Genomic DNA, 16,515 nt, shown 5'->3' with positions numbered 1-16,515 from the left:
GCATTTTTAATAAGGTAATTAAAAAAAACAACAAAATTAGTTTTTTTAGTATAATTTTATTTTAAATTATGTTTAATAATTTAATGCGATGGTTGAAATTGCATGTTATTAACCAGCCTCAAAATTCGCGGGCGAGTTTTTGTTAACGCCACCCTCATGTCATTCTCAACATTTAATTTATTCCTCTCAAACTCTCAACACGTTTCAACTAACTGTGACAGAATAGCGTACCTAGATTACACTTATTTTAATTTTAAAAAATTATATGAAATATATTTTTTAAAAATAAAAACTTCAAGACACTATTAAAAATAAAAAGTGCATTATAGTGAATATTTTTTTAGTTTACTGTATAAGTTGGCGACCCCACAGAAAGCCCGCCGCGACCCCCTTCTGGGTCGCGACCTATAGGTTGGGAACCCGTGGCCTAGTGTGTACAGAGCCTAAGGACTAAAGTTGAAAGAGACGACAACGCCTGGTTGATAGGAAAGTTAGTGAAATTTTTTTCTTTGTCCTATCAGTCTTCATTACAGTAAACTTGATGAAAGGCACAAAACAGATTGAAATTTTTCAATATTCTTCATACAAATTAAATCTGAGATGATAGGGTTAAATTGAAGACTATACAAGATTGACTCAAAAATTTATGTATTAAGATAGAACAACATTTTTCATTTTTTTACATCTGATTAAATTCACTAAGGTATAAAGAGAGACTTAAAAGTGATATACCATAGATCTTTCATATTTTTATTCCAAAAATGGCTTTGGCCATCTGTTTTATCCAAGTTTTAAGTTGAGATAGCACTGGTCCACATTACCTCAAATATTCAGGGTTCTGCCGTATTTTATTTCTCAGATTGTTGTCATTGTCTTATATTGAATTTGAGATCCATCAGAAATTCCTTTTTGTGTAAAGTGATGTCTTTGGTAATAGAACAAATTGATTTGGAATAACATTAAACAAGATTCATCAAATTTATTAGCCTTTCGAATATCAAATCAATGGCCAGAATTCCTTTATTGAACTACTAAGGCCAAATAATTCCTAAGTAATGTAGGAGGAAGTAGGCAGTTAGGCTGCTATCTTTTATTAAATTTAATGATTATAAATAAGGTTTAATTTTAGAGAAATTCTGGAAGAAAAGATGACCATGGAACTTGAACCACAGCTCTTGCTTACTGTGCAGATGCATTGATAGTTATGCTATTGGGACTTCTGTCTGATCTTCACTTCCAAACTAATTAACTAATTTAGATATACAGTAGTTATATCTGCTGCTTATGGTGCCAACTGAGAGCAAGTTGGCATCCAATAGCCTCCATGACCCTCAGCCAGCTTATTCTTTAATTCCAGCATGATTTTGTATGTGTATAATAAATACAACCAACATGATGATTATTTCAAATATCCAGCTGTTCAGATGATAATTGGAGTAATTATTGGGTTTGACTGTACAGACAGTATTTATTAATTGGTCTTTTCCATGATCATCCTAATTGTATATTCAAGTTAATATGTTGCACTCAAATTTGTTTTAAGTTTCAACATTTATACATTAATTTCAATTTTTCTAATATTTTCTAAAAATTCATAATTTTAGATGACACACATTTTTTTCAAATAAAATTTTATATAACTTAAGAACTACAATAGCAGCAATATTTATGTAACTTCAACTGATTTGAATTTATTTTGGTAATTTGTGTCCAAAAACATTCGCTAATATATAAAGCAAGTATCACTGGAGTTACGAAGGTTTTTGTGAAAGTGTATTTTCCTCTGGTGTTTAAGAAGAGTTTAGTTTTTTATAGATCCAACAATTTTAAAATTAAAAATATCATCTGTACTTTTTAATTCAAATAATTTTTACCAATATAAGTTTCACACTTATAGTACACTCCAATAACCTTAAAATACAGCAAAAAATTTAATAACTAACAGTTTTGATTATTTTAAAAAAATCTTCAAGTAGAATATACAACAGAATGCTATACACTATTTAAAAAGGCCAATGTTCTAGAATGCAAATTTTAAACATTTCAATAGGACCATTAACAAAATCACAAAAAAACCAAACTACAAACTAATTTAAAAAATAACTCAAAAAATAAGAAATATAATAAAGTAAGATCAATACTAAACATAAATACAGGTAACCCCCATATAACACGGAAGTTGTTCCAAAAAATTGCCATGTTATGCGAATCTGTGTTATACGAAACAAAGAACTAGTGCAAAAAGGGAGGTTAGGTTCCAAAAATTAAAAAACATGCTGTTAAATCCTTATTTAAACCAGATGTATTGTTCATTTTTTCATAGGTAAAATACTTATTTAAGTAAATATTTTACCAGAGGATTATTCATTCTATATGATGATCTCAGCATGAGCATCATCAACTGGTAACAGTTTTTGGGTGCATTCGTTAATAGTGGTCGTTCTACAATGGGAGTGCGCTGCTGTTTGTAGGCATTTAGGAATGACGGTGAAAGAAAGATGGCGGCGCCTGCACTATCGATAGTATCGTGTGGCGGAATCTATAATTCTAAAATAAGCTTTTAGAGGCAAAAGAAGTGTCCCAATTGTAAAATTTAACCATTAAATGGATTATTTGTTGAAAGAGCATTCAAAATAGCCACAAAAACAATTAGAATGTTTGCGTAGAGTTATGCAGAAGTATAAAAGAATGCACCTTTATTACATTTCATGTTGTATGAGGGTTTTACCCAATTTCCGAACAGTGTTAGAGTGAACCCGTGCTATAAAAGCACCGTGTTATATGGAGATGTTCCCAATTCTCGAACCGTGTTAGAGTGAATCTGTGCTATAGAAGTGCCGTGTTATACGAGGGTTACATATAACTTAATAAATACAAAAATAAAGAAAACAAAAAATATATAAGGTATAAAAACTGAACCGTTCACACTACATTCATCATAGGGCCACCAGTCACAATTTAAAAAGTGACTTAAAATTTTAGACTTAATATGGATATGACTTTAGCGTTTTCTCTAAAAGTAACAAGAATTCAAAAATGAAGAAAGCATAAAATTAAGTGTTCAATAAAATTTAAGCTAATAATAAATGGAATACAGTTTATATATAATATGCTTGTATATTATATATTATATGCTTTATATATTAGCGAAAATGTTCGCTAATATATAAAGCAAGTATCACTGGAGTTACGAAGGTTTTTGTGAAAGTGTTGGATCTATAATTTAACAATTGATCAATAGTCCCATATATTGAATTTTGCTTCTGTTTTATATTATTCTATTTGAATATTTATAAATGGATTCAGGTTAAAATTTTCATTTAGATTTTGATTCCTTATTCATTAATGAAGAATAAGCTTATCCTTAATTGAAGTTGGTTTTAATTCAGGGTTTGTTTTCTATATAATAAGTTATATGACTGTCATTTGATTATTGGGCTAGTAAAACATAGCTAATTATATAGATATTACTTACTTTGGACTAAACTTAGATAGTTACATTACATTACATTTTAATTAAATTTAATAATTTGAAATAAATTAATTTAGATCTTTCTGGAAGTAAAGATGGATAGTATATTTTGTAAATTAATTAGTTTGGAATCTAATAATATTGGAGGCAATCTGGATAGTATAATTGGTAATTGTATCTGCAGATTTAAGTCCTTTGGATCATTTTTTTTTTTCAGAACAGTAATTTTATTTTTAATTATTAAATTTAATATAAGATGGTTGCAAAATTGTCTACCTTTAGTCCAAATTATGTAATATCTGTGTAATTAATTAGCCAAATTCTAGTGTTATGGTTAATCCAACTTTATGATTTGGTTAGAAGTTAAATCCTTTACTTGAATATTTGAGAATTTTTTTTCTAGATTCAGAAATGTCTGTAATACAAATATATAGCCACTTGTAGTAAGTACATTATATTGATGTATTAATTTCTTCATTAGCATAATTAATACATTTTATTATGTTTATTTGTACAATGGAAAATTGCATTAAAGTCTTAAATATTTTTCTGTGTAGTTTCCATGGCATGCAATACAAGCATTTTAATGCTTTAGAAGTGCATGGATATTCTGAAGAAATTCTTTTGGCTGTGAGCATAGCTACTTGTGAACTGCCTGCTTCACCTTATCAGTCTTGAAAGACTTGCCTCCTATCACCTCTTTGAGCAGTCCAAAGATCTGCTTCAAAGCACCAAAGAATTTTCTCACAGGCATTAACACTTCATTTTTTTAATTCTGCAGTTAGCTGGCATAGCATCCACCTTGCAGAAACTTTATTAAACTGCAGAATATCATGGACAATATTGTGTGCTGATCCATGACTCATATCCTTACAGACAGCTATTTCATTTACTATTGTGTGCTTATTTTACTTTACCATTAGCTTCAACTGCTGCAATGGCAAATACTCAGTGTGCCTGACCTGGTCTATCACAGAAATAATGCCATCTAGAAACTTCTAGTCCATTTTTACACTTGCTTATAGATATGCATCACCATACTAAACTTTTATTCTATGAGTTTTAATGGATTTGGTCTTTCTCTACTCAAAAAGGAATGACAGAATAGTGTTCCTCTTTTATGCATTTTGCAAGCAGAGCTGCAAATTTTAAAATAGCATTTAAGAAAGTTGTATATAGAACAGAATCTGACCAACTAGAGATTTTAATCAGTTTTCTGCACTATTAATTCTACATGCAACCATAGTCACATGCATTCATCTCAATAAAAATAGAGGAAAACTTTCCTGAAGCAGAATGCATCAAAATCAAAAATTGGTTTTGCCTCAAATGGTTGCATGTAATGTATGTTACTGCAAGTTTGTTTCAAAGAAGAGCATCATTATAGTCAATCAAAAGTTGTAACTGAAGACAAAAATTAATGCAGCCTCAAAAAAATTCTTAACTCTGATGGATTTCTGAGTTTGTTATAAACTAGTTGGGTTATATGTAGTATATTTCTAATTATTAGAAATACTATGAAATTAGATACCTGATGATAGAATTTTAATATGTTACCTAAATAATACATATTTGATATTAATTCCAAATGATTTGCTTGCCCACCCCTGTATTATAAAAGAGTTCAGTGGGAGCCAAAATGTAGGTTTTGCAAAATGCATGGGAGCTGCAGTTCTGTACTGCGATTTTATTATATAATATAAATATAAAACAAACATTGAATTTTTTTAATAAACATATTTTCACAATTTTGTGAAAATAAAATTGTAAAAATAATAGTAAAAAGCAGAAATTAACACTTTCAGCAAGAGCCACATGCAGCTCTCGGAGCTACATTTGCCCATGTCTGTTATAATACATAAGGCAAGTTTTAGGCTACTACTGGGCATATTTGATAATTTTTTCAGTTTAAATTTTATTTTAACAATTTTATTATAACAGTGTGCATGTAAATAATGTATTTATTTAATAAACAATTTCTCTATTTTGTTTATGCATCAAAATTCATTAACATTTATTCTTTCATTCTAAAGAAGAAAAATATTAAGCTGGATTTATAATTTTAATATAAAATCACAGGGATTAATAATAAACACTCTTCCTCAGATCCTTTCTGTAAAGACTCTGCTAAAATTCTTTTCTACAGACAGTTTTATTTATCCTAATATTTCTTCATACATCTGGTTTCTTTTAGTTCAACTCAAGGAGGAAGTCCTCATACTTTTTCATATTTAAACTGTAATTCTTTAATGATAATTTCCAAATAGTTATCACAATATAAGCCATTCACATTTCTCTGAGATTGAGGATGTTATAAAATGTTCTTTATATATGGAAGAACACATACATTATATATATATAATCATTGTTTGTGTGTTCAAAATATTCTGCATTGTAGTAATGTTTGTCTAAAGCAGTCAGTACCAAAATGTATCAGTAGGTGATAATCTATTGATATATCTACTAGCACATTTGTGAGTCAGTGTGCTATTTGTGTAGATCTAGACACAGTTATGATTAATAATGATTGTTTTCATGCAGGCATTATCTGGCAATTTTCGAGATGGATCTAAAAAGGAACAAACTTTACAACCAATTTTGTGCAAAACTGGGTTAAAGTGCAACAGACCCTGGTAATGACTTAATAAGTGATTGATGAGAAATTGCTTGATCATACATGTGATTTAGTAGCATGCATAGCTATAGACAGGTTGAGCATTGGTTGACAGTGATCATACAGGAGGATCCTCAACCAGCACAGCTCTTCGAAATGTTTAAAAAATTCAGCAGCTCGCTCATGAGAACTGAATCCATGTTAGATCATTCGTGACCTTTGTAAGGAGGTAGAACTTGGTTATGGGACAAGCACTGCATTGCAATCACATTTGTCCCCAAGCTCTTGAGTGACCAAATACAAAAATGCATTGAAGTCTGCACTAAATTCTTCAGTTCTCCTCAGAGGATGAAACTTTCTTGATCATGGTCATTGTGGTGAGAGCTTGGTTAATTGTTATAACCAGAAATAAAGCAACAACTATCCCAATGGAAATGTCCAGACTTGTTGAAATAACAAGGCTAGATAGGCAAAGAGCATACTAATTTTCTTTGTCATCAAGGGAATTGTAGATAAAATATATCTGTTCTAGCTAGTCAAACTGTGAATTCCAACTTATATTGTGATGTTTTATGGAGATTAGGGTGATATCTTCTCAAATCTTTGCCAAGATAAAAACTTGTTGCTTTGTTACAGTGGTAAAGCGTGACAGTTTTTTGGCAAAAACAACATAACTGTTGGACAAATTTGACAGAGGGTGGAAGACATCTGTAACATGTATTTCCAAAAATAAAATCGAGATAAAAGAGCATTGTTTTGAATCATTAAATATATCAGTGTCACAGGTGATACTTGATATTCTGAAATTTGGAGAACCATATACAAGGGAACTTCTTTGACAGTGATGATGATAATAGGGTTATGAAAAGATTAAAATTTTTTATGGCATCAGTCCAAAATAATTGATATCCCCTCATATTTTTTGATTGATATAGAAATTAAATATGAATTTATTTACCAAATGCTAGATGTTATGTAACATTTAGTCAACATTTCTTTTGCTTCTAGTCATAAAACATTAAATGCATTAAACTATCCAGTTACTGTTTAAACCAGCAACTGGATAATTTAATGCAACAAAAACATTTTAAGCCATTATTTACTGAGATGGTGGTGGTTTTTTAAAATGTTGAATGTGTTCCTTCTAATACTCAAATTTTTATTAAATGAATTTGTAATTAAAAATAGTTGATGCACTTCATTTTTAAAGTAATTTCAGTAAGGATATATAAAAATTCAAATCTTTTCAAATAAAATCTATGAAGTTGTTTTAACTATAGAAAAGAAATAATTGTTAAGCAGCAATTAGATTGTTTCATTTTTATGCCATTATGGAAAATTTAGAAGAATGGATTGGTTAAAATTTTGACTTGCCTATTTAAACAGTTTTATATATCAATAAATTAATGATTATTATGGAGAAAAATGTAATCAAATTTTAATAATTCCTTTTTAGTACAATTTTTCTTTTTTTTTTTTTTGTAGATAAGTTACCTAAGAAAGTTATTACAACCCATTAGATTATTAGATTAATTAATATAAAATTTATTATAGTAGTTTTTAATATTTTTGTTGTGTTGTACATTTTCAAGAGTTGTAAAGTTAGATGAGAAGTTTTTAAACTGTTAATTTAAAATACATTTAATATAATAATATGTAATTTTCTAGATCCTCATTTACAAGGATCTAGGATAATTAACAATTGTTGGAAAAAGGAAATCTCTACTATTTCCTCATAGTTAGGTAGAATGTGTAGATAGTAATCTCAAACTACCTTTTCCTCATTTATGTGATTATTTTAAAAATTGCTTGTACTTGTAAATTTTATTACAGATTCTAAAAAGTATAGCTGAGTATGCCTTATTTAATGATTTATGAAATTTTTTTAACAGTATGGGAGATCTGACAGTTATCGGGTGGCTGTCACACCGACTGTACCTGATGATGGAAGAACTCCTGATGGTCGACCTAAGTCAAAGAGGAGGAGGTTTGCGGGAAAGAATAAAAAGAAGGCTGACATGGAAGATCTTAAGCAGGAAGTGTCAATGGTAAATAATAATTTTTAAGCTTTTAATATTAGATTAAAAGATAAAATATAGTTATTATTTCAATTCAATTTTTATTTTAAATGTAAGAAAGTGAAAAATCAAATTAAAAACATTAATCTCAAATATAGAAATTGTTTTAATGGATTATTATAATAGTCTATTTTCTATGAGATTACATTTAACTGAATTAAGGTAATAAGAAAAATTTTCAATAAAAAATGAAATGTATAATAAAAAGTAAATAGGAAAGCACAACAATCTTCAATTGATAAAATTTATGAATATGTTCATCATATTAAAAATGTAATGTATTTACATGAATAATGTGTGTCCTTGAGTAATTATTTAACCCTTTTTTAATATATTAGTAAGGAAAAAATAATACAGTTGAATCCTGTTTGTTTTTCAAGAGAAGTGAGAAAATGTACAAGTGAAACTACTTTATATTCATTCCAAAAGAAATAAAAATCAACACCTTTAAACATTCAGCAAATCGTTTTTTAATATTTAATTATCGTTGGCATGGAAATCCTTCTACGATGAGTGACGTAATTTATGTAAGCGGGAAGATTATATAAGATAATTTTTATTGGATGCATATAATTTATTTTATTTCTTTATTTAGTTTTAACTTTTATAATTCTTAAGATTATTTAAACTTGGTAAATGTTAACGTATTTACATATATTTATGTAACCGCTTTTTGAATTTCGTTTTACGTAATTTTCGAATTTCTTCGTTCGATTCACAAATGTTAACTGACGATGATCGATTAAAGCGTTCGAAAGCGTTTTTAAATATTAAAAAACGATTTGCTGGATGTTTAAAGGTGTTGATTTTTATTTATTGTGTGGTTCCAATAAGGAAAGTATTTTATTCCAAAAGAAATTCAAATTATTACAAAAGTATGGTGTGACATAGATTAACACTCTAAATCAGGGATGTCCAGCCTGCAGGCCGCATGCGGCCCAAGGCAAGTTCCAATGCGGCCCAATAAACGTGTAAACAAAACCGAAAAATGTTTTAATTTTTTTATTTTTTTATTTCAAGGTCATAAACTCAAAAAAGAAGTTTCACAAAGTCGTAAACCTATGTTCATATTTTATTTTTGAGTGGAAAGGAAATATTTTCAAATACTTGGAGATGTGTGAATAAGAAAGAATTACTAAATAAAGCTGCAGTTGTGACTCAAAGGATTAGAGACCCAAATTTGGGGAAAGGGGGAAAAGGCGAGAAAAGCCAAAAGATAAAAAGTAGTGAGAAAGGTTAAATAGATCTTCTGTTATGCAAATATTGATGTTACTGTGAATAACCGATATCTGGCGAATGTCAACATTTTCTGGTGAATGTCAGCATTCACACAGTTGTTTTGTGTATGTACGAAATATTTGCTAAATATCATTATTTCTCACTTACACCGGCAAATGTCGACATTCAGCATGCACTGATGGTGAATGTTGAATAAAAATATTTTTAAAAACAAACTATTCTCCACACCTCAATAATAATAACATACACTGAACCAATTTACGGTGTGGTACGATAAACGATGCAAAAAATAACGAAAAACAAACGTTTTCGAACCCCTTCTGGGCTCTTCATCAGGTTCTTACAATTTTAGCTCATAAATTCGAATAACGAATGTCGTTAAAATAAGTTCGATCTTCAGTTCGAATCCTTCTTTCAAACTTATACGACGCGTCATATAAGTTTGAAAGAAGGATTCGAACTGAAGATCGAACTTATTTTAACGACATTCGTTATTCGAATTTATGAGCTAAAACTGTAAGAACCTGATGAAGAGCCCAGAAGGGGTTCGAAAACGTTTGTTTTTCGTTATTTTTCGTCGTTTATCGTACCACACCGTAAATTTGGTTCAGTGTATGTGATTATTATTGAGGTGTGGTGAGTAGTTTGTTTTTATAGTTTAGCAACGCCAGCTAAAATCTACCGTAGAACAGTCATAGGCCTAACTAGGGCCAGAGCTTGTCTGCAGTTCTTGTTGGAATGTAAAAAAAACAATGTCGTACCCATGTCCTTTTTCCGGATACACNCAAAATTGAATATTAAAAAGATTTGCAAATATTGAGTCTTAATTTTCCAACCTTTCTCACTTCTTTATCTTTTGTCCTTTCTCTTCTTTTTCCGCATTTGGCTCTATAATCTTTTGAGTCACAACTCCAGCTTTATTTAGTATTTCTTCCAGCGTTGCACGATTCGGCTACTTTGCGCCAAATTTGGCTACCCTTTTATTAGTTTGATGTAAAAAATATCAGTTGGCACATTGGCTACTTTTTGGGCTAACATATTATTTATAAATATATTAGTTGAATAAAAATGCACTTTAAAATGGTGCTTTTTGTCGCGTTTTGTTTAATAGACTCAAAGTAAAAGACTCAAATAAAACAAATATTTGTGTTTTTCAAATAAATTTTCGTTTGACTCTTTTATAATAAATTTATCTATTTCTAAGTAAAAATTGAAAGTGTCTATAAAAGTAATTTTCTAAAATATCCTTTTTCATGATAAAGTTTTAATACTTATTATAATCTAGACATGTTAGTCCTTAAATATACTTGTATATTGGGTCACAAGTATATATTACAGTAATACCCCGAACTTACGCGATAAGTGGGACCGAGCGATAACCGCATAAGTCGAATTTGCGCAAGTCAGGGTATAATTTTGCAATTTATGTAAAATCCAAGTCGGATGTATGTAAGCTAATAAATGTTCTCGTTAATCTTATCTCGTCTTTTGATTCGTTCACNATATTTCCTGAGAAGAAATCTCATCTATAGAAAGTAACTTTTCTTTACAAATTACGAACTGATTACGTTATTACGTGATTACGAACTGATCTGTTAATGGTGCCTTTTATTCGGATATCGCCGACGCCTTACCGACGACCCCTCTCATCCTCCGCCACTCAACCTGACAAACCGATCCCCACCTCACGGGATTGAAAGATTTTGCCCTACCTCCGGCCACTCACAAAGGATTTGGCGACAGACTGTTGCCTCTCTGTCGACATCGGCTTCTCAGGTGTCGTTTCGACCTCCACCAAAGCTTATCTGTGCTTGTCGACATAAACCGGCGATTGTTCGAATGTATAATAATATAACCAAATATTTGGACTTTCATCGACGTATTTTGTATTATTCGGACATTCACCAGAGAATATCGACATTCTCTAATTTTGGTCTTTCACAGTAACATTGATTCTTAATTTTACACCTTTCTCACTTCTTTATCTTTTGTCCTTTCTCTTTTTTTCCTGGCATTTGGGTCTATAATCTTTTGAGTCACAACTCCAGCTTTATTTATTATTCCTTCCAGCGTTGCAAGATTTAGCTACATTGCACCAAATGTGGCTACTTTTTTTAGTTTGATGTAAAAAATATCATTTGGCGCTTTGCCTACTTTTTGGGCTACATATTATTCATAAATATGTTAGTTGAATAAAAATGCACTTTAAAATAGTGTTTCGTCACTTTTTATTAATTAGAGACCCAAATAAAACAAATATTTGTTTTTTTCAAATAAATTTTCGTTTGTCTCATTATATTTATAATAAATTTATCTATTTCTAAGTAAAAATTGAAAGTGTCTGTAAAAGTAATTTTCTAAAATATCCTTTTTCATGATAAAGTTTTAATACTTATTATAATCTAGACATGTTAGTCCTTAAATATACTTGTATATTGGGTCACAAGTATATATTACAGTAATACCCCGAACTTACGCGATAAGTGGGACCGAGCGATAACCGCATAAGTCGAATTTGCGCAAGTCAGGGTATAATTTTGCAATTTATGTAAAATCCAAGTCGGATGTATGTAAGCTAATAAATGTTCTCGTTAATCTTATCTCGTCTTTTGATTCGTTCACGGTTACAAGAAATCACCACATATTGTCTCTCAAGTCTCTGTAGATATAACAAACACAGAAAAAAATAACTCAAAATAAATTGTAGCTATGTGTTGATTCTGTGCGGCACATCTGAACATGTAAGCTGAACAATAGTGTGAGGGGAGTGAGTAATCAAGAGTTGCATGGCGCTCAAACAAAAGATGAATCGACGAGATTTGAAAATCGCATAACTCCGAGTTCGCATAAGTCAAGGTATTACTGTATATAAACTTGTGGCCCAAAACTCCTTGACTTCTTCCAATGCGGCCCAGAGAAATGAAAAGGTTGGACACCCCTGCTCTAAACTGAATTTGTAGGTATAATACTTAAAGAAATTCTGTATTTAAATATATTTGAACAACATATAATAAAATGAATTTCACACTAAGTTTTCCATCATACATTTTAAAAAATTGAATAACTTTTGTTGTTACTATTTTTTTTATTGTCACAAAGTGGTACAGTATGTGACATCAGTTGTGAAAGAACAAAAAGACATTCTAAAGGTTAGTTCACACTGATAGCAAATAGTGAAAACAAATGAGAAACCGGAAAGTGATTTTAATTTGCTTAGTGAAATTGATTCACACTACAAAACAGGGAAAGTGAAAATTTTTAACATTTTGGATTAGCAGAGTGATTTGCTGAATGGGAAAATTCATTAGAAATGCCATCACATGTTATGTATTATCTGCCTTGTTTTTTTGCATTTGCTGGCAATTTTCTGTCACTGTGGATTAACCTGAAGTGAGTACGTAATTGACCTTTTCACTTTTTAATAATTATTTTAAATTTTTTAATTTTAAGATGAATAATGCATAAGTGAGAAAAAGTGCTGTAGTGTACCAAAAAATATGACACAAGTACAAAATCTTATAAGTGAAAAACATAACTGAAGTGTAATGTTTTTCACTTACAAGTGCTTTGACTTACAGTATATAACTTTAAGTGTTATAATGGAGAAAGTGCTGTGCAGAAAATAGTGTGTAATTGTGAAAAACATAGGACTGAGAAATGTATAAGCATAGTTTGACTATAATAATAATAAACTTAACCAATTACTTGTTAAACTTTGCTAATTTATGGTATTATTAACACAATAAACTATCTGTGATGGTATGGTCTGAAAGCCATAGCATTAGGAGTACCTCTATGAATGACTAATTATCTTTGTTGTTGTCATTAGAACTAATGTCTGAATCATTGCCCCAAAGTAAAATCATCATTTGATCTGTTGAGTACATTTGAAATGCCATAGACTAATGGTTCTCAAAATTATTAATCCACAGATCACTGTGTTCTTGTCTATTTCTTATCTTGTAAATATTATCTTAGATAATGATAGACAAAACATTTTGGCATAATCTATTTGGCAACCTAATGTAATGCATAAAAATTTTTTTCTCTGGCTAAATGGCATAGAATTTCATTTTGAAAATGTAGCTAGGTCAGTCTGTGGACAACTGATGGTCTTTGAGAGGTTCTGCTGTATACTACTATTAAACTTTCCACTGAAAACTATGGTGATATCAATGCTTAGGCAGTATTAATCTACTCATATCATCTCAATGCCCAATTGCTTTATCTTTCCTGATGGCACATGCAAATGTTTTTTTTCATCCACTGAGTGTATTGATCCTTTGTAGCAATTTTGAACAGCTTATTAATGTAGATATCTGGGTCACAGTACAAATGATTAGGCTTACCAGACGTTTCGCTTTGACTGGGACTTTCCCGGTTTGATGATGTGGTCCCTGCGTCCCAGCCAGTTTGACAATTTGTCCAGATTATTTGGTAAAATTTTAAGTGCCAAATATATGAGATGTAAAAATAGTACAGCCTCGGGTAAAATGGGGATTTGGTAATGAAAATATCCCCTCTGTTACACTTGCTGTTGCCAATCTAAATATTTTGTATCTAGATAAGTACAGTACTTTTAATGTTGTTTAGATTTTTTCCCCCAAAATTTTATAGCATGTGTCCTAATGAATTTAGACGTTTTATTTTTTCACAGAATTTACAATATTGTGTAGCCCTTGAGATTTAGATATTTTTATATCATTTTTTAGATATTTTTGTTTCAATTAGAGTTGGCAACACAAACTTACACTGGCCACATCATTATTGCGCATGTCCTATCTTAGTTGAGTTCAAATTGCTAGTCAGCATTTGTGATTTTTTTGAACTGTACATTAAACTAATTTAATCTTCAAAATGCCAAAAGAAACTATGTTTACTGATGAATTTAAAAAGGATTATCCATCTTTGAAAAATTTGTGATCATATTGACAAAGTGAACTGTGCTTTTCAGAAATTTCAGTAGCTTGTGGTAGGTGTTTGGACATTAAAAATCACTTGAAATGTGCGAAACATAAGGCAAGCCTAGTAGCAGCAGAAGGAACTTTCTCAAATATATTGTCATATTTTAAAGGTACAGATTTATTTTTTGTTGTGAGTATTTTCTCAATTTTTCTCAGAGAAAAAAAATATTATGGTAAGCCTACAAATAGTCCTTCAATGCAAGTCTGTACACAAGGACAATCTTAGAGGTTTAACCTCTGTTTGGGAAATATTGAAAAATTAAATAAAATTTTGTATCTGTTTGGTTTCTTTAGTCCTATTATCTTATTCCACACAGTTATATTGTAAAAATTAATAAATTGTATTATAAACTAGCTTACCCGTCGCACATTGCTGCGATCTCAGAAGAAAGGAAATTCAAGCAAACTTGTTATAATAAAATTCAATTTACATTTTATCATTTTTATTGAAACTTATTATTATTATATTATTATTATTCGTTTTCATCGGGAACACGTTTCAAAGTGTCGTTTCAATTCTATTTATTTATTGGAGTGCTTGTGGATACACGATATTTTTTGTTTTTCCGTCTTATTCATACACAAATAAATCAGAAGGTTTTTGGACACACGAGCTGGCCACATACAGTTGTCCATGTGAGAAGCACGGATTCTCCAAATTTAGCCCACACATTTGCAGTGATTGTCAGAAGTGCGATATTTCCCATTTTTATATATTTTTTTTAATCCTTTACAATTTTAATTATTTAATTGCTCCTTCTCTCTTCCTTGGCATCATGTGAAATTTCTGATAGTTGGATAATAAACCGTTTTATTTGTAATTTGTCTTTTTAAATTATTGTGAGTCAATATTAAAATCTGGAAAAGGGGTATACGTAGATCGGTAAAATAGGCAAATTTCCTCCTACAACTTCGGTTGTTGTTCGGGATACAGTTAAGGTTTTAACAAAGTTTGAGCAAATACGTAATTAACAAAAAATAGTTGAAATAAAGTGATTAAACAAAAATTATTACAAATATCGTAAATAACAGTTCACAAATGCATATATAGAGATTTTTTGGAGGGGGAGAAATGGTCTTCACAATTTGAAATCGACTGAACTCACGATGCTCGTATACACTCGTGCCATCTATTGTAGGATAAATGTACTGTGCCAGAAACCTTTGCGGGAGTGTATTAAAAAACTTCCCAAAGTTTCATGGCAATCGGATAAACGGTGTGGTAATGCATGAAGGACAGACACACACACACACACACACACACACACACACAAACAAACAAACAAACAAACTCATTTTTATGTATATAGAAAATGGGTGTTCAGGTTTCTTTTAAATCTCCAGTCTTTAAAAAATTCTATGACTGGATCTGCTCCAGGAATGATTACCTGATCAGTTTTTTAGGACTGCAGAGCTTTTTTTTTACATCATTGTATGTCCATAAACTATCAAGAGCCAGCATTGCTGTAGACTGATTATTCAGCTTTACAGTTTATCAGATTTACTTTGAATAAACTGGTAGACCCTAACTTTTTTTAAAAAGTGCATGGATTATTTGAGTTGAGTAGATAATACTAGTTTTTTAAAATATATATTTTATTACTAATATTTTTTAAATGGTTGTTGTAAAAGCATTGATTACTTTGTTAAATATAAATATTGAAAAGTTAAAATTTTGTACAGGTAACCCCCATATAACACGGCACTTCTATAGCACGGATTCACTCTAACACGGTTTGAGAATTGGATAAAAACCTCATACAACATGAAATGTAATAAAGGGTGTGTTCTTTTACTTCCACGTAACTCCACACGAGCATTCTAATTGTTTTCATGGCTACTTTGAATGCTCTTTCAACAAATAATCTATGTAATGGTTAAATTTTACAATTGGGACCCTTCTTTTGCCTCTAAAAGCTCATTTTAGAATTATAGATTCCTCCATCACGTTACTATTGATAGTGCAGGCGCAGCCATCTTTCTTTCACTGTTGTTCCTAAATGCCTACAAGCAGCAGTGCACTCCCCTTGCAGAGTGACTGGTATTAACAAACGTACCCAAAAACTGTTACCAGTTGATGATGATCATGCTGAGATCATCATATAGGATGAATAATCCTCTGGTAAAATATTTACTTAAATAATAAAT

General features: G+C 30.5%; 1 protein-coding gene across 1 annotated transcript in view; it reads left to right on the top strand.

Annotated features, from left to right (window-relative positions):
• The window catches only part of LOC111622934 (sodium/potassium-transporting ATPase subunit alpha-like), an 89,196-nt gene that overhangs the window by 24,155 nt on the left and 48,526 nt on the right, over nucleotides 1-16,515 (top strand). The window contains exons 2-4 of the mRNA XM_023365400.1: nucleotides 7,979-8,124; nucleotides 11,260-11,346; nucleotides 12,880-12,883. Coding sequence (XP_023221168.1) covers nucleotides 7,979-8,124; nucleotides 11,260-11,346; nucleotides 12,880-12,883 — 237 coding nt within the window. The remainder of the gene's footprint in view (nucleotides 1-7,978; nucleotides 8,125-11,259; nucleotides 11,347-12,879; nucleotides 12,884-16,515) is intronic.

Source organism: Centruroides sculpturatus, unplaced genomic scaffold, assembly GCF_000671375.1.
Source record: "Centruroides sculpturatus isolate CEXI.00-Female unplaced genomic scaffold, Cexi_2.0 scaffold282, whole genome shotgun sequence".
NCBI lineage: Eukaryota > Metazoa > Arthropoda > Arachnida > Scorpiones > Buthidae > Centruroides > Centruroides sculpturatus.
The sequence above is the reverse complement of the archived record's forward strand: the minus strand, read 5'-3'. Positions and strand labels throughout refer to the sequence as shown.